Source organism: Rhinatrema bivittatum, chromosome 10 (genome assembly GCF_901001135.1).
Source record: "Rhinatrema bivittatum chromosome 10, aRhiBiv1.1, whole genome shotgun sequence".
In the NCBI taxonomy this organism is placed as follows: domain Eukaryota; kingdom Metazoa; phylum Chordata; class Amphibia; order Gymnophiona; family Rhinatrematidae; genus Rhinatrema; species Rhinatrema bivittatum.
The window spans coordinates 75,012,940-75,037,306 of NC_042624.1; the positions used below are offsets into that span (position 1 = coordinate 75,012,940).

Consider the following 24,367-nt stretch of genomic DNA (forward strand, 5'->3'; position numbering starts at 1 on the left):
TTACCATAGCTGATAAATAATTTAGCAAGATGAACTATGCCAGGCTTGAGTACCATTTGTTTAACATTTTGCTTAACCTTTATGAAAGATTTCCAATGCTACATAAAGAGTGTAGACAGGGGTGAAAATTGAAATCCTGAAGTTGGAGCTAAGAGACCACAGAAGCACAAATATGTATACAGAGCATGGCCTAGTCCACCAATTCTCAGAAAGAGACTAATCTCCAAAGAAAGATTATCCCCCCCTATAGGGGAAGCCCATATCCTAAACACTGATCTTTTATTTATTTTTAAATGACTCCCCATTTCTACCACAGGACTCGTCTCAAGATAAGACGCAGCAAAGCAAGATCACTGTAAGGTGGCAGATTACCAAACAGGGAAGGAAGAGTAGCCTGAAAGGGTTGCTAGTCTATGGAGCAGAAGTGGTGTCATCTAACAGAGCTATGGCAGGAGAAGGAAGATTCAGGCAGGGGATTTTCCTATTGGGCAGGGAAGAATCATTCAATCAAAGGAGCTGATGCAATATCATGCACTCAAAAAACGTGCGTCCAACTTGGAGGAACCACAGAAACGCTGTACTTTTTGCTTTTCTGGGCATAGTTTGGGGTGCCTCAAAACTTAACACCAGCTCTGGGCTGGAATTAATTTTTTAGAGTTAAAATGTGCGCGTCAGGCGCACTTTTTAATTTATTTTTCTTTTTTTACACTGGGGGTACTGGCTAATACCCTCATCAATGTGGCATTTACAGGTGATGAGTGCTATTAGCAATGCACCGGTATAGATCCGTGTTTTGGATGCACTAATCCCGATACTACATTGGGCGTATGTCTAGTGCGTCCATCCGCACGTTTAGCAGCGCACTGAGCTCAGCGCCCAATATTGCATTGTCCCCAAAGTCTGATAAGTTATCTATTTCATGAAGCTTAACATGATCACTCTACAGGAAGTCATCCATCACCCCCTACTGTACTGGCTCTTAGGACTGCACAGACTCCAGCAACAGGATCACTCTCAATCCCATGAAAGCAGCCAATATTCCAGACAGTATTTTGGGGAGAAAAAATAAGAAGGGAATGAAAGGGGTAAGCATAAGGTACAATCAGCAGCTGGTTGAACAAAAAAAAAAAAAAAAAAATCAGTTGCAGACGCCAATGGGGCTGAATCTCACATTGTTATTAATGACTGGTCATTGATGGCAAGCAACTAATACACTCAGAGTAGTGTTTCCCAAACTAGATCTGGACCCAATGGTAAGTCCCTGAAGAAATTCAGATATGATCCTAGATAAAGGCTTGGTAACTCAGAAAAGTGTAAATGTAAAAGGCAGAATAGCAAAATAACATCTTGTAAAAGATTTTAAACATAAGCATTTCACAGCATCATCACTGTGAAGATGCTACAATTTTTATTTGCATTTTTAGACAATTTACATTTTTGGTGGGGGCTATAGTGTATTAAAGCTCATAAATGAGTCCTTGGTGAAAAAGTGTGACCATTGCAGCCAAGACATACAAGATTTGTTACTGCATGCTGATGATCAGGTACACTGGAAAAATGTACCAGAATAACCCCCCCAAAGTCAGTTAATTTTTACATTTATCCAGTTTTCTTGCTTTTTAAAATTTTCTTTGTAGTAAAGTTTTTTGTTTAGTGAAGTCTGCTTGATCAGGTTTCAGGCTAATCAACTTCATACTAAACTGACACTTGAGATTTAAGAGGGCCAGATGTACTAAAATGCTTTCCCCATTTTGCATGTAAGGAGAAAATAATGCTATGAGCCCTATGTATGAAGCATTATCTAAGAAAAGGCAGGACGGAAATAATTACATTTTCATTTATATTCCGTCTTTTGTGACTAGTCAGTCACTTGAAAACAACATGAGAAATGCATACTGGGTCACACCAAGGACCACTGAGCTCAGCATCCTGTCTCTGACCATGGCTAGTCTGTGTCATAAGAACTTGGCAGATCCTAAAGTAAATCTCTTTCCTGTCACTCATTCCCAGAGACAGCAATGGCTTTCTTTAGTCTACCTGGCTAATAATGAGTGATGGACGTTTCCTCCAGAACTTGTCCAAACCTCTTTTAAATGCTGTTATTCAGGTACTAAGCATTTTTCACATAGATACAGATTGGGAGAAAAGCCTAAATCAGGCCTTAAGTTTGTACTTGAGGCGGGTGAAGTTTCCAAGGTCCCAAGAAATGTCAGCGGGATTTGAACCCTGGCATCTCTGGCTCACAGTCTGCTATAACTACTAGGCTACTCCCATAGTAAGGCAGAACAGCAAAGGGATAAGGTGTTAAGCATTACAGACGGTAAGAATGAACACAAACATTAAAAAAAGCTTACAAAAGAATATCAAATATGAGCGACAACACAAAATTCCTCATTTGATATCCCTTTCTGCAGGCTTTAAGTTTCTTATTTTAAAAAGATTCCATTTTAATGACGTTCTAATATAGTTTAACTGTCTTTCAATGTAGTTTAACTGTCAGCTATGATAAAATGCACTGCAACGTACAGCTTTGGTGAAGTGGCCTGATATGTCAAGGAAACATTTTCCATTTCCCTTTCCTCCTTTGGAAACAGTGTACGCTGTCACTAAGGGCTTGGGAGTTCCTGAATGAGTCTCTACTCTGATGTATAGAACAAAAAAAAAAAAAAAAGAAAACCCCAGGCATGAAAAAAACTCCACAGATTTTCTGGAAAAAACAATGGAAAATGTCCACAACATTTATGAGATCTTTCCCAGAATACAAATCAGAACTTAACATAACAGGAGTGTGCGAGTCTGTAATATAATTAGACATCCTCAATGAGTAAGACATGTTACAAACTGCTGAAAAATCTTTGCACTTAAGGAAATTCCTCCATAAATTTCTTATGATCCTGCTGCTGATATATGAAAGAGTTAAATCGACCCCTTAATTCAATAGACTTACTAACAATTCCACTTCCTTTTTCTCCTGCGTCAAGTGTTGCTCTGTAAGCAGCCCCCGGGGATCTCCTTGGTTGTCTTTCCTGCTCTCCCTGGGGGTCTCCACTCCCTGCTCTTTTTGCGGCGCTCCTGAAACGTGCTCTCTGGCTGGGGCAGGAGTTGCCTGAGGAGTGGGCCTAGCCCTGGGTTTAGACAGCTGCTGCTCCACGGGCAGCGAGGCCACGCCATCTGGCCGACGAGTCCTCTGGATCTGCTGCTGAACAGCCTTTTCTCGCTGCAGCTGCTGATGAGTCTTGTTCAGAGAGGGAGGCCGCCTCGATCGTTCCGACACTCCCAACAGATCTGTGCACATTTCAAGGAAGAAAAGAAAAGAAAATCAATTCCCGTTCCCCAAAACACGCCATCGGTTCTAATCGATCTCGTTGGGAAAACGTTGACCACATTGTGATAAAAATTACAAGTGACAGATTCATTGAAATACCAACATGCCTGTTTCTTTCTCTATGGTTTCCTCTTAATCTTAGGTCTTTGTTATTTGTTCTAATACATTTAGACCGCCTCATTTTCAAAATTTCCTACCTGGAGTTCTTCGCTAATTACTACCAAGGGAGAATATTATATATCAGCTATTATGACAGTTGGAAATTCACAGAAAGAACCTTTTTAGGATAAGCTAATGTACTATGCTATGGACAACCATATCATTATGCCAGATGTATAGGACCTTCATTTTTAGTTTTTACAGTAAAGAAAAAAAAATTGGCAGAAAATGACTTTTCCGCTAATTTTTCTTCTCTGTGTTATAACAGTCATTTTTCCACTGATTTCTTTTTTGTTTTAACAATGAAATTCCTAGTAAAAATAAAATTAAAAAACTGAAAACGAAGGTCCCAAGAGATGTTTTCCGAGTTTTTTTGAGTCAAAAATTAGGAACATTCAAAATGAACCGCAGACTCAGTTGCGCATAGAATCTTTGGATATACCAATGATCTGTATCAGAGTTAACCTTGGAAGATTTAGACTTAGAATCTAATCAGGAATTAAAGATTTTAGCAGGCAGTACGAAAGCCTCATCCTGCGCATTGGTCCCCTATCCTACTGGATATTTAAAAAGAGGAATTCAATTTTGGTAGATAGGCTTGGTCAAATTGTAAATACCTCCCATGAGGAGGGTAGTATGCCTAGCACCTTGAAGCAATCCTCAATTTGAAAAACCTCTCCCTGGAATCCTCTTGCTGCAAACTCTATAGACCAGTCACCAACATTCCATCTTTGGCCAAGGCTATTGAACTGTTAGTGACATCCCAAGTCCAAGATTTTTTATTTTTTTTTTAAAGAGGAATTGGATAGTCTACATGAACAGCAATCAGGCTTCAGGGCATATTTCAGGAGAGGCCCTTTTAAATGTCACTATCAGATGAGATGGATAAGGAGTGACTGCTGCTCAGTCTTTCGTCGGGGTATGAGGATCTTGCCCACTGGCCTTCCTTAGGGCCTCCACCTTCCAGACACAGTACTGTTGTGCCCTAGGGGACATCTGACCATAGCAGTTGGTGAGCCATGGTCCAGGTTCAGGCAGCGACAGCAGAAAGGGGGCTTATCCGTGATGCACATTCAGCGCCCGCAGACACAAGCCTTGAAGCTGCCGATCAATAACAAAAGGGATCTTTTTTTTTTTTAAGTAATCTTTATTCTGCATCTACACAATACAGTAATACATGAAGTGTATCAATATACCAATCCTGTACATATCATAATATATAATAAGATATAATATATATATCAACAAGTGTCAACAGGAAAAACTGAAATGCCTTGCACGGTCACAGTTTTTAATATTTGGGGGCACCTCATTGTTACCAGTGGAGGGTTTTATTTATTAAAGCGCTTTAGTATAGACATAAGTATTACAAAGAAATTACTACTTACATTATAATTTCCTTTCCTTTAGTGAAGGAAAGTCAGTCCCAACAAGTGGATTATGCACCTCTGCCAGCAAATGGAGACAGAGCAAAAGCTGACATCACGGCCATATAGTCCTGCCCAGACATCAGTCCACCAGTATTCCATGAAAAAGCCAAACTGTGAACAAAACTGGTTATACCTGAACACTATTAGCACCAGGCAACCATTCATGTTTTTCAACCAACAGAAACACTGAGCTCAGCCAAAAGAAGGAACATATCTAGCAAACTAAGAGCTAGAGAAGGCACTTACCAGTTGTCAACGAAGAGCAAAAATCATACTCTGCATAGCTTGCCCTAAGACAGGCTAACCATAAATTCAAACATCAGCAGCCGAGGGTGGGTCTGGGATTGACCTACCCTTCACTAAAGGAAAGGAAATTATCAGGTAAGTAGTAATTTCTCCTTCCTTAGAGTTTAAGTAGGTCAATCCAACGTGTGGGATCCTACCTGTTTCAGTCTGCCTTGCTTTGTCTGGCCCTCGTTCTCTCCTGCAGGAGCAGGTATTTTCTTTATAGTGAAAAAGAACAGCTCACTTAGATCCTGCATAGACTATAGGGACATCAATGCGATCACACGAAAAAAATAATTATCCTTTACTGCTTATCATGGAATTGTTTGATCATTTCTGAAGAGTGCAAATCATTACAAAAACTTGATCTGCATGGGGCCTACAATCTTATATGAATCCAAGAGGGTGATGAATGGAAGACGGCCTTTAACACCAGAGATGGCCATTATGAGTATTTAGTTATGCCCCTGCAGTCTTCCAACACATGATCAATGAAATTTTCCAGGACATCCTGTACTCGCATGTGGTAGTGTACTTAGATGACATTCTCATCTTCTCCTTATCCCTGGCTCAGAAATAGGAGCACGTAAAGCAGGTCTTGAAAATACTTCGAACACACCATCTATATACCAAGCTGGAAAAATGCACTTTAGAACAGGAGGAATTGCCATTTTGGGATTTCATCATTTCCTGGCACAGGTTCTAAAATGGACCCTGAAAAGCAAAAGGCCATTCTAGAATAGGTCCAACGCTTCTTGGGTTTTGCGAATTACAACAGGCAGTTCATACCTGGTTACTCCTTATTGGTGGCACCCCTCACCGCCCTTACTAAGAAGGGCGCTGACACCAGGTACTGGCTGGAAGAGGAACACTGCCTTCATCATTCAGCCCTATCAAAACTTCTCTTTTGGAAGTAAATGCCTCTGCCATTGGGGTAGGGGGCTGTCCTCGCCCAACATGATGACCACGGATCCCTCTTACCACACTCCTACTTCTCCAAAATATTCACACCAGCAGAGAAAAACTACATGATTGGAGACTGTGAACTCTTGACAATAAAACTGGCACTGGAAGAATGGCTTCACCTATTAGAAGGAGCTAGATATCTGATCACCATTTATATGGACCATAAGAATCTGGAATACCTTCTGCAGGCTCAACTTCTGAATCTTCGCCAGGCATGGTAGTTGTTCTTAAATCGCTTTATGTTCAAACTACACTATCAGCCAGCAGAAAAGAACTAATGGACTGATGCCCTCTCATGATCTTTTGAGACCAAGGATGCCCCAGAGCTCTCTTATCACATCATAGATCCAGCAAGGATTGTGGCCAGGACTGCCATATCTGTATCACCCAGAAAGACCATAGTCCTTAAACGGCTCAGGGAAAAGGTACTCAAATGAGCCCATGATTCTCATCTGGCTGGACACCACCAAGTCACCAGAACACTGGAGCTAATCTCCCGCCATTATAGGTGGCCTCATAAAACAAGACGTGAAACACTATGTGGAAACCTGTCTCACATGTGCAATATACAAGAGCTCTTGGACTTGCCCTTGGTGGCTCTTGCAGCCATTGCCAGTCCCCAAGGAACCCTGGACCCACTTGGCCACTGAATGCATCACTGACCTTCCCCTCTCTAATAGCCACACCACTATATGGGTAGTGATGGATCACTTTTCCAAGATGGCTCACTTCACATTACTTCCTGGCCTGCTGTCCGCACCAGATATAGCTCGCCTCTATGTGCAACAAATCTTCTGTCCTCATGGAATTCCTTCTCATATCCTCTCAGACTGAGGTATTCAGTTCACTGCCCGCTTTTGGAAGAGAGTCTCTGTAAGAAGTTTGGCATCACTCTGGATTTCACTTCGGGCGTATCATCCACAAAGTAATGGACAGACAGAAAGTGTCACACAGATCCTTAAAAGCTTCCTAAGGGCATATGTCAACAAGCACCAGGACGACTGAGCTTCCCGCCTCCCGTGGGCAGAGTTCTGTCACAATTACCATATGGGGAGTTCTTCTGGATATTCACCTTTCTAGATAGTCTTTGGGCATCACCCTAGGGTGCCACTCCCATTTCCACTCTTTGTCTCCTATCCAGCGGCTAATACCATATGTCACAATCTCAAAGATCTCTGGCACAGAACATAATCAACTGCTTACTGTGACTGCTAGCCCGTTCAAAAACAAGCTGACAAGAAGCACCGACTGGCACCATACTTCAAGCCAAGAGAACTGATGTGATTAAGCACCTGAAACCTTTGTCTCAAGATGTCCTCGACCGAGTTTGCACAGAGGTTCTTTGGACCATTTCCCATTCTGCAGCAGATAGGGGTGGTCACCTATCAGCTAAAACTGCCATCTATGTTGAACATTGATAAGGCGTTTCTCATTTTACTTTTGTAATCGCTATTTCTATCCTGGCCTGCATGGTAATCTCCCAGTCCAACCAAAGCCACATCTGAAACAGATTCTGAATTTGAAGTACAGGAAATCCTAGACTCCAGAATGTGTCAAAATTGGCTCGAATACCTCATCTCTTGGAAGGACTTTGGCCCCAAAGAAATTCATGGGAACCTGCATCCAACATTCGAGCTCTCCAGATGGTAAGACTTCCATTGTCGGTTCTCCCAGAAGCCTAAGCCTAGGAGGGGCCTTAGAGATGGGGGTACTGTAACATTTTCCAGTTGCAGGGTCATACTGCAACCGACAGCGTGCATCCTAAAGCAGTCTTGCGGTGTTCATGCCTTCCTTGCACACAAACTAAGTTCTTTGCAGCACACACCGCTATTGCAATGCTGTTACCACCAGGCCCCTTAAGTGCGCAAGTGCGAGCATTCATATCTTATTTGGGTCCTGTGGCAGGAACACTCGGTGCTTTCTGTTGACATCAGCCCTGCCAGGCTATTTAAGCGTGGCCTCCACAGCACAACATTATCTCAGCAATAGGTTCTTCTGTTTCTGCAGTGTATGTTGCTCCAGGTTCCTGATCCTGCCTTGTTCCAGCATTCCAGCCTCATCCTCTCTACCTTGTTCTTTCCAGTCCGTCCTGCCCTGTCTTATCACCAGCCTTGCTTCAACCTGATCCATCTGCCTACCTGGTATCGACCTCTGCTACAGAACTAGACTACTCTCGTGCTTACGGCATGCCACAGACTTCTGCCTCTGACTTCGACTATGCCTTGCTCACTACCATCCCTGACCCTTGGCATGACTTTGGATGCTCTCTTCCGACCGCCTTGTGGGATTCTCGCCTAAGTCCTGCCTGCCCCTGGAACCCAAGGGCTCAACCTGTGGGTAACGGGGCTGGTACAGGTAAAGGTCCAACTTGTCCCAGCCTAGGGCATGAGCCTAGGAAGTTCGCCTCCTAGACTGCACCAACCACTGAAGCCTGTGTTCCCCATTAGCCTTGTGTTTTACTGACTCAGACTCTGGGTTAGCATGGTAATAATGTCACTGCACATGCTATGCACATATACATATGTAGGCGCAACACCATGCTTACCCAGAACCATCTGGAATCTGCTTAGAACAGGTCCTGGAAATAGGCAGAATACAAATCTACGTAAATAAAGCCCCTTACATTTTTGTAATATAAAATAGATATACTAGAGGGCTGGGAACTGGTATATTAAATAATGTTCCCAACCCCATGATGGAGGAAAAGAGAAGCTCAGTTTAGCACTCACTATATTTGAAAGCCAGGATAGATTAAAATGACAAACCACTGATTAAGCATAAGAAGCTATTCCAGGCTGTGCAGAAAGAGTAATAATACTGCATTTCCTAGCTGAGGGAAGGTATTTCAATTCACCCTGTGATACCTGTCTCACCACAAATCCAACCTACCTTCTTATTTAGCTACATTTAACCTGAAGGTCTCAGTTTAGTTTGTCAGAAACTATAAACCAGTGCAGAATGTAGTAATCTCAGTCTCTCCTACACTTTCCTGCTAATTCTAACATACACTATAGTAAGATTGTCTCATACACTGGGTTGCATGGCCTCTTTGTGATGTGGAGTGTACTTAAAAATGAATGACACCAACACATATACTCTGAATTCTTTAATTATTCTGAAGCTTTTTCACAGGGAAAAGTGTTCAAATTATGAAAACATATTTGGTTTTCTGATCCTTATTAAACAAGTTCAGGACAGCAGTTTCACACTAGCAATAAAAATGTCTCATCCAGTTGAAATTTAACATAGGAAGAGTAGTGGGCCAATGGTATTAATCATAAGTGCCACTTTTTACTAACTGCTGACAGATGGATGAATAGCAAATGAGGGCAGGCGTAACCTCATCCACATGACATCATGCATTTTTCCAGATCTCTTCTAATTGATGAATTATAGAATGTGAGATTATGCCAACGGTGATGAAGTCTGAAAAGTAACAACACTGACTAAGCAGACAATCAGGTTAGGGCATATATAACTGCTAAAGCCATCTATGAAGAGACAGCAAAACAATTTAAGCAACAAACTGAAAGCAAAATTGCCAAGGACAACCAAGACAGTTTTACATGAACAAGCTATGAGAAGCCTGACCTCATCTCATCAAAAGCAAGACAAGCGCCATATATCACACAGCAAGTAATAATGTAATGAATTTGGACTTAGGATCTTGATTGGCTCAAGACCTTAGATCACCCATTTCCCCTCAAGAATCTTAGTATATCAAAGGTCTCAAAGGTAGGAAAATCCACCTCTCCTCTTTCCCTTAACACATTTCCTGAGACAGCTATACAAAGTCCAGAGGATCTTCCAGAAAACACATTCTGGTTTCAGAAGAAATTTGTAAAGACTTACACAGCTTTTTCATCTTCCAGGCTCTGTTTGGGAACTGCCAAGGGAATGATGCAACATAGCTTTTAAGAAAAAATTAGAATAGTCTCTCTCACTTCACCTTTTAACCATGCCGACAGTCATTTGTCCTTTTTTCCCACCTTTTTTTAATGAGTGGAATACATTTTGTCTGGGCTTCCAAGATGGTATTTTTAAACATGCATGCTTGATGTAAACTCTTATGCAGTTGTTCCCTTCAGTTTTTTCCTAACCATTTTCTTCATTTTATCATAGTCTCCCTTTTAAAAGTTAAATACTATTCAACAATCATGTTGCTAATCTGACTTTGAAAACATGACAAAGAAGAATGGGACTTTTAATGTCAAGAGAAACTAGATGGGGCTAAACTACAAAGTTTTTACTTAGTTTGCTGTGCACAAAGAACCGTTTGCAATGTATTTCAGTAAGTGACAATATCCTAGATTATTCCTGTGAACATTCAGAAACAGATTCTTGGCAACCATGTGTTCTAGGTTTGAGTTCAAAGATCTCTCAGTTTTCTACTACCAATTTCAGTGGCAATCAAGAAACTTAAAGGAGATACAACAAGACAAATATTCCAGAGATAGTCAGACAACTGAATGAAAATAATTGAGTTTCTGCCTTTTTCATTTCTATCAAAAAAGGAGAAAGAAATAGTAAAACTAATTATTTGAGAGATCTGAGTCCTACTCTCATCCAGTTAATCTGGCAAACTATTTGTATCCTCAACACAGCTGTCAACATTTATCAGAAGATGAATTGTCTACTGCTCTTGATACAATTATGGAAGTAGTTAAGAATGTCCCAAACATTGATGAAGTAGCAAAACAGTGATGGGAGACATTGCCAAATGCTGCACAAAAGAAAAAAAACTCTAGAGCAAAGACAATTTAAAACAAGCTAAAGATAACGTGTCTCATCTCAGATGGCCAAAGGGCTACTGCAACATCTGACTATTGTCCAGGATTGCTCCAAGGATCCTAAGCATACCATCAAAAGCATTTTTGTAGGAATAGATTGGAAAGCTTTTGGCTCAGTCCAGACACAAAACAGATTAACAAATAAACATGTTGCCAAATTAGTTTCTATTTCTCAGAATCTCTTGAGAATCAATCAGAAGCACCAGCAATTGTTCCAAAACCAGCACTAGGTATTGAATTTTAGATAACTGGGTGACCTAGTGCCCAAGTTTTTTCTAGTCCTAACATTGTAAATTCTTTTTTTTTTTTTTTAAAGAATTCAAATATCTGCATATTTAGCACTGCATGTCAGTTTCAGATTAATTTAAACCAGCACTGTGTAATTTTTTAACCCAGCAATTTCCAGTTGCCAACTGGTGCTGAAAGATCCTCTGAAGGATCTGCATTTAAATTTGAGTTGCATCAAGAACCACCTAAGTTGTCTCTGATTGGACCAACAGGATCCAAACAGAATTATTATTCTATTTAATTTTATATTTGCTTCCTGGTTTCTTCTATAACAGACCTATTTGAACCCAGTTTTGGTTTTCTTGTTCCCAGCTATAAATCTGCCTTTCAGGATTATGAGTTTCTAATCCCTTGGATGGGCCTCTGAAATTGTGACATTGGCCTTTGTACAATCTTGCAGCCTTCAGTTTGTTGCTACATCTATGTAGGCCACCTTGATGCAATACCGTGCCACCATGACAATGGCTAGAAATGGAGATCCAATCAATGTTGATATTCATAGCAACAAAGCAGTATTATATATTTACTAGCGGTACCCGGCCACGCGTTGCAGTGGCAGAGTCATTCTACCACACACACACCCAAAGCTACCACTCTCACACAAGCAAGTTTCCTCTCTCACGTGGAGCCTATTCTCACTGTTTGGCCCATTAAGCCTGGCCTCCGGTGGCGGCACACAGCATCTCTGCACTCTTCAGCTGCTGCCGGGTCTCTCCACTCTACAGTTGCCGTCTGCCTGGCCTCCGACTGCAGTAAGCGTCTCTCAGCTCTTCAGCCGCTGCAGGTCTGGCCTTCGGCGGCGGCACGCAGCGTTACTCCTCTTTTTAGGCCTTGCCAGCCTGGCCTTCAGCTGCGGCATTCAGGGTCTCTCCACTCTTCAGCCACCGCTGGCCTGGCCTCCGGCGGTGGTACTCAGTGTTACTCAGCTATTAACTGCATCAGCCCACCAGGGGATGATCGATCCCCTGACAGGCCAGTCTGCCCCTGAGGAGCAGGGAAGCACAACTGGGGCAAGGGGACACAGAGCGCTGCAACACACCTGCCGGTACTTGGCAACACACTGGTTGTTGCGATACACCGGTTGAGAATCGCTGATCTAGAGTAACTAGTGTAATTATCTAAAATACCTAAGATTTTGAATAACATGTTTACTTTGTGGTGTAGAACTAAAAGGTAACTGCCTCCCTCACAATATGAGGGAAGAGAATAGCCTAGTGGTTAGAGCAGTGGGCTACGAACCAGGAGACCAGGGTTCAAGTCCTGCTGTCGCTCCTTATGACCTTGGGCAAGTCACTTTACCCTCCATTGCCTCAGGTACAAACCCTCCATTGCCTCAGGTACAAACATACAGTTAACCCGCAATTGGATGCGCATTTTCGACGTGCTAGCTTTACCCGTTATTCAGTCCAACCCCCCTGAACCTAATAGCATCCGCAACATACAAATGCATGTTGATGGCCCTATTAGGTATTCCCACGCGATACAGTAAGTAACATGTGCAGCCAAGCCATACATTTTACTTTAAGAAATTAGCGCCTACCCAAAGGTAGGCGCTAATTTCTGCCAGCGCCAGGGAAGTACACAGGAAAAAAGTAAAAACTGCTTTTCTGTGCACCCTCTGACTTAATATCGCCCCAAAAGTTAAAAAAAGTAAAAAATAAAAATTTAAAATGGGCCTGCGTTTGAAAACCGGACACTCAATTTTGCCGGCATCCGTTTCCGAACCCGTGGCTGTCAGCGGGCTCGAGAACCGATGCCGGCAAAATTGAGTGACGTCTGTCAAACCCGCTGACAGCCACCGCTCCTGTCCAAAAAGAGGCGCTAGGGACGCGGTAATGTCCCTAGCGCCTCTTTTTGCCGCGGACCCTAATTTAAATAAATTAATTTACTGTATCGCGTGCACAGGAGAGCGGAAGCTCGCCTGCTCTCCCGCGATTTTTACTGTATCGGCCCGCCAGATTGTAAGCCCTCTGGGGATAGGGAAATACCTACAGTACCTGAATGTAAACCGATGTGATACCTCAGATTGAATGTCGGTAAATAATTAATAAATAAAAATATGTGATCATTAACCATGAATATGTACGCGGATCTTGTAAACCGTTGTGATCTACTTTTGGAACGACGGTATATAAAAAACACCTAAATAAATATTTATTGTGAATATCCTGAATGCTAGATATCCTTGTCACTCCTGAGGATGAGGACCAGAACCAAACTCAAGATGTTCTTACTGGAGGAAAGGGGGATATGATAGAACTATTCAAGCCTCTTCTGGCTTTTTTTGTAGGTTTCCTTTTTTTCTTTCAATGCTTTCTTTATATTTTCACACTTTATCATGCTGAAAAGTTTGTACCTTTCTATTTAAGGTCATGTTTCCTTTCTTTAAAAAAAACAAACCAAAAACGAAACAAAAAAAACGCTACCTTCCATGACTCTGCTCTGTATTGGCTCCTGCTATATTATTACTTAATATGCATCAATACGATGCTGCCATGGGCTTCTGATGAAGATCAGAACAGCATTGTTGCTCAGATTTGTAACCAGGGGAGAGGCAGAGTAGGAGGTGTTTTTAAAAATGTTCAACACTGTTATTGCACTCAACATTTTTAGTGATGTGATTATTCTCTTAATGATGGGAGGCCTGGGCCTTTGTTGTACTGTACCATGGTGGTGACTGGAGTTGAACACCCTTGAGTTCGCTTTGGCCTTTCAAATCTTCCAGGCAATACAAGAATGTCTAGCTAAAAAGGATGTTCCTTACACCTCTCTTTGGAAGATTAGTGCTGTGAAGGCCTTGTCTCGGGTTGAGCGTCCCTTCTCTGAACAATTTCCATCCTCTCAATGTCTTTATGAAGGTGCAGCTTCCAGAACCAAACAATATTTGATGTTGGGTCTCACTTGTGACCTATACAAGGCCAACATTGCCTCTTACATAAAAGAAAGGTATCAGAAACAGGAAAAATGAAGTAATGGTATAATATTCTGAGTACTATGATTCGTTTTGGAGAACATACTTTTTAGACCAATGTAGTTAAGGTGCACTCAGCTGTGCGAACGTTAATGTACATTTTTACACACATTTTTGTGCAGTTTTACTTCCAATTTACAGATCGATACAGTAAAGTGCGGCCATGGTTACCCTGCTCCTAACTCGCCTTCTACTCACTTTCCGGCCGCGTTAGCCCTTCTTGCGATACACAATCCCCTTTAACCGATTCTTACCGCCTCTTTAAATCACCGGGTAACCCCTTCCGCACACGGCATGTATATTAAATGTAAACGAGCGAATTAGCTATTCCCTCCCATACAGTAACGCGCGCCCCGACTATCGCTATCTTTCCCTGCCGTTTTGCAGCGCGTTTACCCTGCTAACTTACCGCCTACCCTTACCCCAGCGTTAGAGGCAGGGGTAAGGGTAGACGGCAAACTTTCCCCCAGCCCCCGCTCACCTGCCCTGGCCGCGTCCGGTCTCCGGTGCAGCCCCAGTCCTGTCCCCTCCTCCCGAAGCAAAAAAAAAAACAAAACCCGAAAAAAAAGTAGCAAGAGAGCGAGGGGAGAGACGAGCAATCCTACGCTTGGGCCTGCAGTCCCTTGTTCTCTCCTCCCGAAGCAGGGCAGGAGGAGGGGGGGGGCAGTTTAAAGCGACAAAGCGACTTACTTTTGCAGCCCCCCCCCCCCCCCCCCCCGGACATCAGCGACGACGACCGGGCAATCCTAGGCTCGGGCCTGCTGGTCCATTCTCCTCTCCTCCCGAAGCAGGGCGCGAAAAGCAGCCTTGCTCTGGGAGGGAGGGGGGGGGCAGTTTAAAGCGACGAAGTGACTTACTTTTGCAGCCCCCCCCTCCGGACATCGGCGACGACCGCGGCTCCTGCCTCCAGCTGTCAGACAGACGCATCGCACGTGGGAAAGCGGCCCCTATGCGTGCAATTGGCTGCTCAAGACGTGACGTCACATGCCGTGACGCCAAACGTCGTGACGTCACATCTTGAGCAGCCAATTGCACGCATAGGGGCCGCTTTCCCACGTGCGATGCGTCTGTCTGACAGCTGGAGGCTGGAGCCGCGGTCGTCGCCGATGTCCGGAGGAGGGGGCTGCAAAAGTAAGTCGCTTCGTCGCTTAAAACTGCCCCCCCCTCCTCCCGGAGCAAGGCTGCTTTTCGCGCCCTGCTTCGGGAGGAGAGGAGAAGGGGCTAGCAGGCCCGAGCCTAGGATTGCCTGTCTCTCCCCTCGCTCTCTTGCTACTTTTTCGGTTTTTTTTTTTGCTTCGGGAGGAGGGGACAGGACTGGGGCTGCACCGGAGACCGGACACGGCCAGGGCAGGTGAGCGGGGGCTGTGGGAAAGTTGGCCGAGCATCGGAGAACATAACTGTCCACTTCCTGGTACTTGTCATTTCAAATGTCATTTGAAATGACAGATACCAGCGTGGCCGTGAAGCGTTAGGCCCGCGCACCCAGGATACTGTATAGGCGCTCTAGACAGTAAAATGGGTTGCGCGGGCCTAACCTTTGCCTAACGCTTCGCAGACGCGGCATGCATTTGCATGCAATTTGAAGAGAGTATCGAGCGGTAGGTGAAGAGAACTGTGCGTGCGGGGAACGAGGGTGTGCCTGGCACTGCCGCACTCTAACGCGGCATAACTGTATCGACCTATTAATAAGGAGTGTAGGCATACATTTTGCGTGTACTAAATGCAAGTAAACCAGTGCGTACATTACTGCTCCTCCATGCACATCCCATGTTAATCAATGCATTAGCTATCACTTCACAATGCAGAAAGTTACATAGATTTAATTCATGATTTGTATCCCCAACTTTTAGGGACTCATCTTTTATGAATACAAAACATGATCTGCACACAACAAAGTGCATAAACCATGTTTTGTGCACACTAAGCACAATTTTGGGTTAGCAAGGTCATTTTTAACTCTCAATGCATTAATACACCATTAGCTGGCTACATCAGGAGTTAAATATTTTTGGAGCACGAGTAAAGGAAATGTATGCTGAAGTTCAGTACACTTGGTTTACTCACATCTTATCGCATTGGGGACTTTCGGGCCGATTCTGTAAAAAACGTGGGAGAGTAGGCCAGCATTCTCCTGTGCGCACGATACAGTAAATAAATGTATTTAAATTAGGCCCAGCGGTAAAAAGAGGCGCTAGGGACACTAGGGTGGCTGTCAGCGGGTTTGACAGCCGACGCTCAATTTTGCCGGCGTCGGTTCTCGAGCCCACTGACAGCCACGGGTTCGGAAACCGGCAAAATTGATTGTCCGGTTTTCGACCCAACAGCCGCAAGCCTATTTCAAATTTTTTTTTTTTTTTACTTTTTTAAACTTTCGGGACCTCCGACTTAATATTGCCATGATATTAAGTTGGAAGGTGCACAGAAAAGCAATTTTTACTGCTTTTCTGTGCACTTTCCCGGTGCCTGGAGAAATTAGCGCCTACCTTTGGGTAGGCGCTAATTTCTGAAAGTAAAATGTGCGGCTTGGCTGCACATTTTACTTACTGAATCGCGCGGGAATACCTAATAGGGCCATAAACATGCATTACTGAATAAGAGTAAAGCTAGCTCGTGGAAAACGCACGCCCAAATGCCGGCTAACAATGCACTCCGTCGGAGCGCACTGTACTGTATCGGCCTGTCTGTAAGGTCACAAGGAAGGTAATACAGAGCTAAAATCAGAGATACCTGACCTACAGCCTTTATCCCGAATTTGAAAAGCTGACTTATGGTTTGAAAATCTACCAATTCACTGGGTGCATGCATGAGAAAATCAAAGGTATGTGTGTGTAAATCCTTTCCTGGCTCCAGCTCCGTCCTCTGAGCATCTACTTTGACTGTTTGAAATAAAGTTTCGTCCATACTTTTGTTCACAGAATTCCCGAGATGATTTTCAAAGCGCTCTGAAAATCAGCCACTAAAAGGATGAAAGACCTAGGGCAGCAGTGCCTGTGTAGTCACAGTTATTCTCACCACAGTTCACTGTAATCCTAAATTTCCGTGTCGCTCTGTTGGACCGTGTAACACAAACACATCTCAGAGTGCTCATTATTCCAGCACGTTACCTTTCTGCTGCTTCAGCTGCCGCAGCTCCTCTTCCGAGAAGCCCGCCCAGCCCGCCATGGCGTTGGGCTACAGAGAGAAGCTGGGAGCCGCAGCAAGTTTAGCAGCGCACCGTCGCCTTCTCCCTCTACATTCAGCCGACGTGGAAAGGCGAGGGGGAGCACTCTGCGCATGCGCACCAAGGCGACATCACAACTTGCTCGCTGGAATAGAACCGCTGCTTCCGGGTTGATCGGGACTAGGAATGTTGCGCAGGCGCCTTGTTGAGTGTAGCTGTTCCTGCCCCTGCCCCTGCCCCTGCCCCTGCCCCAGGTAGGGTGCGCCGCTGTTACCTGGCTGCAGGGAGTAAATTTAATTCGAACCTCCAGGTTGTGTTTTAAATGCTGAGCCTAGCTTTTCTACCGTAGAGCACCCTGTGTGACCAAATTGTTCACTCTGAATCCGTAATTAATACCTTTTTTTCCCCAAGCAGATATCATTTTATACGCACAAAGCATCCCTCCATACTCTCAATAATCAAGCTATAAATGCCCTTCAAAACTCTAATACTATTATTATTCTGCCTTCCAAATGCATGAGCATATCTCCAGACTTAGTGGCCCAAAGACCTTTTTTAATTCTATAAAACAACTCCTAAAATAATGTAGAATTTTAGCATACACCTGCTTATTTTAAGATTTCAGCAAGTAAAACTGGCTTCAGTGACAGTGCCCAAGATGTATGAGATTCAGTGACTTTTTCAAGCGAGCTTCAGTGCACAGGTGTAATTTGCTTGCCTAGTTTAGTGGGGAATGGGGGGGGAGACACAATTCAGCACTAACAAAGCATTTGTGAGGGGAGCAACACCCCTCTCCCAAATTATACCTATGCTTCAGTGCTTCTAGAGACTCACAATGCCACAATAGCACATAGCAGGGTCGGGCTTCATGTTTCCATGCCAGCCGAGTAGTACAGCGATGTGATTCATTCCATCATCGTGAGGACAAGAACTGCCAGTTTACTTCCAGGACACCAGCACAGCCCCCAGTCCTGCCTGTCCCACAGCATCTGCGCCCCCAGTTCTTTCATACCCGACCAGCTTACACTGACTGTCTCAGCCTGCCCTATCCCAGTTGCTTTCCGGCAGCATGGTGCACACATTCACAACAGGTCAGGACATCTAAATATTACTCTCTGGAGAACACCAACGCTGCTCCCTATATTTCTGATTACATGCATTTAACAAAATACAGGGACTTTAATAGAATTTTTTGTGTGATCTGCACAACCCCTGAAGAAGAAAGATAGTTTCCCCTTCCGAAACACTGTAATGTCGGGTGAAGAAGAAAAGTTGTTAAAAACGTGGATTACAAACTCACGTGCATATTTCCAGTTGGACTTTTCTCCCGGCAACACAGCAGTAGTCAGATAAGTACTTTTCTAAATGAATTGCATAGTTTTAAATGCAATATAAAAAAATTCTAGAAAAGTTCATGAATGACTAAATGATTAATATAAAAAGCTATCACATTGATGAGGTTTGTCGCACAGACTTGTGAGTGCCTACCCAGTGCTTTATGATAGTCATTCAAAAAATGTATTTGTGCGTTTTTTGTCCTTAAGAACATAAGAAAATGCCATAGTGGGTCAGACCAAGGGTCCATCAAGCCCAGCATCCTGTTTCCAACAGTGGCCAATCCAGGCCATAAGAACCTGGCAAGTACCCCAAAACTAAGTCTATTCCATGTTACCATTGCTAATGGCAGTGGCTATTCTCTAAGTGAACTTAATAGCAGGTAATGGATTTCTCCTCCAAGAACTTATCCAATCCTTTTTTCAACACAGCTATACTAACTGCACTAACCACATCCTCTGGCAACAAATTCCAGAGTTTAATTGTGCATTGAGTAAAAAAGAACTGTCTCCGATTAGTTTTAAATGTGCCCCATGCTAACTTCATGGAGTGCCCCCTAGTCTTTCTATTATCCGAAAGAGTAAATAACCGATTCACATCTACCCGTTCTAGACCTCTCATGATTTTAAACACCTCTATCATATCCCCCCTCAGTCGTCTCTTCTCCAAGCTGAAAAGTCCTAACCTCTTTAGTCTTGCTTCATAGGGGAGCTGTTCCATTCCCCTTATCATTTTGGTAGCCCTTCTCTGTACCTTCTCCATCGCAATTATATCTTTTTTGAGATGCGGTGACCAGAATTGTACACAGCATTTAAGGTGCGGTCTCACCATGGTGCGATACAGAGGCATTATGACATTTTCCGTTTTATTCACCATTCCCTTTCTAATAATTCCCAACATTCTGTTTGCTTTTTTGACTGCCACAGCACACTGCGCCGACGATTTCAATGTGTTATCCACTATGACGCTTAGATCTGTTTGGGTTGTAGCACCTTTGGATTGTGAGCGAGATTTATCATATATTTATTTGAACACATTCACAGCATAGCATAGCCATGAAATAAAAAATAATGGAGTTCCATATTCAAAAGCCATATAGACGGAGAATGTAATAGTTATGCATCTAAATAGCTTACCTGGCTATATTCATCCCTTAACTGGCTAACTTTGATTGCCAGGTATATTCAGCGGTGCAACCATACCATTGAATATACCATGCTAGTTACCTTTAGCCAGTTATGTATACCTGGCTAACTTTAGGACAGCCCTACAGCCCAATAAGGGTTAGCCGCAGAAGGTAACCAGCTAACTCTGAAAATCAAAGTTAATCAGTTAACTTATATGGCTAACTCTGCTCCTCCTCAGAACGCCTTTGCCCTTCCCCGGAATGTCCCATCTTATGCATAACTGGCTAACTAGCACAGCTGCACCTCGGTTGAATATAGACCTCTGCAATACTGTCTGAAATAAAGGTTAAATATTTCTTATCGCCCTCAAGTTATTTTATCTGAGCCCAACGTTGGTTCAAAATACAACCCTCATGAATTCATTTCTCTTAGTTCAAATCACAGTTTCCTGCATTTTTAAATATAGAGGTTTCACCTAAAGTGTACAATATTCTGACTGCTGTATTAGTCCATATGAATACAGTATGTAGAAATAAGGGCCAAGAAACAAGATGTGAGACCTTTTGATTGGACTAACTTAAATCTAGTCATAGATATATTGTTAGTCCAGGAAAATGGTCTCACCTACAAACTGTTTGCTGACCTTTATTTCTACTTCAACTGCATAATATGTATCTCCTGTACACTATAATTTACATCTTTGAGTCCCGGAATCTGTGATTTTGTCTGCCAGGCCCCTTCCCTTCCTTAGACATCGCAAGGAGACAGTCTTTTATAGAATAATTAACGAGTTCTTTTTATTGTTAGGAACTTGTCAGTTAAAACAAATTTCAGAAAGAAAGGCTAGACAGCAGAAAAAGAGATACAGAACAGCATAGGAAGCAAAAACACCAAAAAAAAGGAAGTGGGGGCATTGCCCTATCTGTGATACATATTATTATATACAGGAACAAATCACACACTTACATATCTCCTCATTATTATTATAAATTGTCTGTACATGGTAGCAAGCCAGCTTATTAGCTATGTCTACTGTATATCTGGTGACCACTAAAGTGATCTGATATGGATTGAAAATCATCTCGGAATTACTTAGTCTAAGGTGCCATCTAAGTGGTGCAAACTTCACACAGATCTAAAAGTTATTCCAGTATTTTCCTGATCTTTTGTTTATATGTACTCTACCATTAACACAGTAAAATTATGATTGTTTGTTATATTTACATATTTCTCCCATGCTCACATACGGGCCTAAAAGTCGCGGGAGAGCGGGTGAACACACTGTACTGTATCGGCCTGATTGTGATAAAAATAAATAAATAAGTCTATCTGTAGTTTAGCTGTCCTTATCTTAAAGCAAGATACTCTCCTTCTATTTTCCATGTCTTCGATTTCCAAGAAGGAAACAGTATTAATTTTTAAAGCATTGCATATGAATGGCCCAAGTTATTTGACAAGCCTCTTACAATCTTATGCTCCCAATCAATTGTTGTGATCTTCAGATCAGAACTTGTTGCTAGTTCCTTCCATTAAGACCACCCATTTAAAGGAGATATGTCAAAGGTCGTTCTCTGTAGCGGGGCCTGGCCTTTGGAACGTATTACCGTTGACACATGTTACCAAAGATATCGCTGCTTTTAGAAAACAAGAGAAAGCATACTTTTTTAGGCAAGCCTTTCAAATGGATTGAATTTTAATACTTAATATTTTATGCTGCTTAATAAGAATATTTTTCTTTTTTTTCTTTTTATGTAATTTCTATTATTTTATTTGCTTTTAATTGTTTTGTATTTTTTGTTACTTTTGGAATATGATCTGTATGTACATTTTTTTTCTGTTTAACTATTGTAATCCACTTAGCACGTTATCTCGATACAAGCAGAATATGAATATTTAAAAAAATAAAATAAAATAAGGCCAATGTAATGAATCGTGCAGTAAAACTGTGCACTGGAATTCAATGCACTGTTTAACTTGTGCTTACAAAAATACTCCTGATGCAGTAAGCTAATGCTTTGCTAATATAGCAGGAGTTTAAAAATTGCACGATAACATGAAAGTATGTGCAGAAAATGCATAGTGCTCATAAAATGTGATTTATGCTAAGTGGCGGATAAATCTTAAAAGCGCAACTTATCAGGTTAAGTAACATAGCTGAATATATCTCAAATAGATTTAATTATCCGGATACCTCTCAAAAGGGCTGATATAATAAGACCTGTGGTGAAACAGGTGCTAATTGTGAGCGTGGGTTTTGATCACTGCTCGCGGCTCTAAAAGCTGATGCCTCCACAGGATGTAAAAAAAATTATGCAAATGAATTGCGCGCACATTAAGACCTATGTAATAAGTGGCTGCATCTGTGCTGATAATCCACGCCAAAAATATGCGCTAAAAGCAAATGTGGTGAGTGACCGGGTCTCCTTTTTTAGCAAAATTATGACCCTGGAATAGGAAGGCATATTTTTCTAATAAGTATGGGCTGCAGAAAACAAGGCAAATATAATAATGGGGGATAATTCACACCGAATGCCCTGCCTTGCCTCGTCCAGTCTGCTCCTGCCTTGCCTTCTCCAGCCTTGCCTCATCCACCTCGTCCCTGCCTTGCTCCAGACTCTCCTACCCTCCTCCTCTGACTGACCTCCGTGCTTGACCTCTGCTTAGTTTCTGGTTTTGCCTGATCACCGCCTGCCCTGACCATTGCCTGGATCCCAACGCTGCCTGACCTCCACCTGCCCTGACCTTGGCTTGGTTACTGACTCTGCCTGACCACTCTCCATGGGACCCTCGTCTAGGTCCTGCCGGCCCCGGAACCAAAGGGCTCAACCTGAGAGGGAAGAAGCTGGTAAAGGTGAAGCCTAGCTCCTGTCCCAGTCTGAGCGAGTTTGTTTACTGTCGATGGGGGCCCTGCCAGCCAGGAAGCACCAATCCCACCACAGCTCATACTCCTTGATAGCTGGGAGGACTAGACAGACAGTACAATTGGCTCACAGTGCACCTGCAGGCCAGAGGAGCACTCAGCAACGGATCCGGTTTTCAGCTTACCTGTGGAAGATTTTTGTAGACTTGTGAGAGGGTTTTGGGATTTTTAATGTTTAACGGTTTTTATTGCATTTCCAGAGAAACATATAAAACATTACATCAAGTTGAACACATTGTTCCTTATGCTTTCAACATAGTAAGGCAATATCAAGTATAGTTACATAACAACAGAGCCTGAACTATAAACCCAAACTCCCTACCCACCCCCCTCACAATCGGAAGAAACTGTGCTGTGACCTCGAATGCCGGAGCAGTTAAAGCAAAGTGGTAAGATGACCGTTTAAAGTGGAGTCTGTCAGTCATTCAAAAGCTGGCTTTACGCGCCTTATGTGGCAAAGCTTGAAGATAAGGATCCCACGTCTACAGGAATTTACGTCGGGGGGGGCAGCACGAGTCGTCAAATTCTCCATTTGCATCAGGCGATGCAAATGATTTCGCCAGGCCCAAAAGGAGGGTGCCGTCGAGTCCATCCGATTGAGAAGTATTACTGTTTTCCCCCCACAAAGTATGCTTCCATAAACAATAAACGGTGGCCCGCTTCACGAATACGCAGGGGTGGGAGACACTCAAGAGGTTTGGGGATTTTTTTTTTTTATATGTTTGACCAAGTCTCTGATAGGAGGACCAGTACCTCCTCCCTAGAAGGGCTGGCGGTTTTCAGTAGTCGCATCTTGCAACCAGTTAAAAATGGGCAGAGGTTACTGGGAGAGAAGGGGCTTTGGCAGAAGAGTTTTCTAGCCAGTGATTTTGGGACCAATGCCAAGAGTGAGGCCAGAACACTTGCTGGAGGGGGTTTGATTTTTTTTTCCAGCCCCTGGGATCCCTGTACCAGTAAACTGTGGGACAGAGGACTGATGCGTTCTGGGAAAGTTAAAGTTTACAGTTTTTCAAGCAAGAGCCATTTTTTTCCCCATCTGGCTTATGATAGTTAAGAAGGAGAATCTTCCAACTCTCTATGGGGAAGGAGTTCTGGACACCGATTCAGGCAGAGAGCAAATTGATAAAGAGACTGTGGCTCTTTTGTAGTTTATGATTTTTATCTTGCTGTTTATGATTTTTTGCAATATTGGACTGGATTTTGGTTTCTAGCTAAAGTAAATTTTTGTTGTTGTTGAACATCCCCAACTGACTCTTTGCTGTGATTTTTGGTGCATAGACATCTTGTCATCCCATTGAACTCCTTTAGAGTGAGTGTTTACTGATCCTTGATTGAGAAAGGGTGAGACCGAGTGACGGTGCTAGTAATGCCTATCACCACACTAAGGGCCCTGGACGATTCATACCTGCTCCCCACCAGTGAACCCCAGCATCCCAGGGGCTACAGGAATGGAAGAATGACTGAGAGATTTAAAGGACGGGGACTTCGATAGTATCCTGGGAACTGTGGGACCCCTTAAACCAGTCTACTTAATGGTGAGGGGGTTACATATAATTCTTAAATCTCATTACTTCTGATAAGTATAATAGTTTTAGTGTTTCAGCATTCAGT

The 24,367-nt window shown here is 43.0% G+C and overlaps 1 protein-coding gene across 1 annotated transcript in view; it reads right to left on the reverse strand.

The window, feature by feature from the left end:
- GORAB (golgin, RAB6 interacting) overlaps positions 1 to 17,599 on the reverse strand; it is a 32,543-nt gene extending 14,944 nt beyond the window's left edge. The window contains exons 1-2 of the mRNA XM_029617736.1: positions 17,319 to 17,599; positions 2,952 to 3,285 (exon numbers count right to left, since the gene is read on the reverse strand). Coding sequence (XP_029473596.1) covers positions 2,952 to 3,285; positions 17,319 to 17,376 — 392 coding nt within the window. The 5' untranslated portion in view covers positions 17,377 to 17,599. The remainder of the gene's footprint in view (positions 1 to 2,951; positions 3,286 to 17,318) is intronic.
- Positions 17,600 to 24,367: the final 6,768 nt, after the last annotated feature.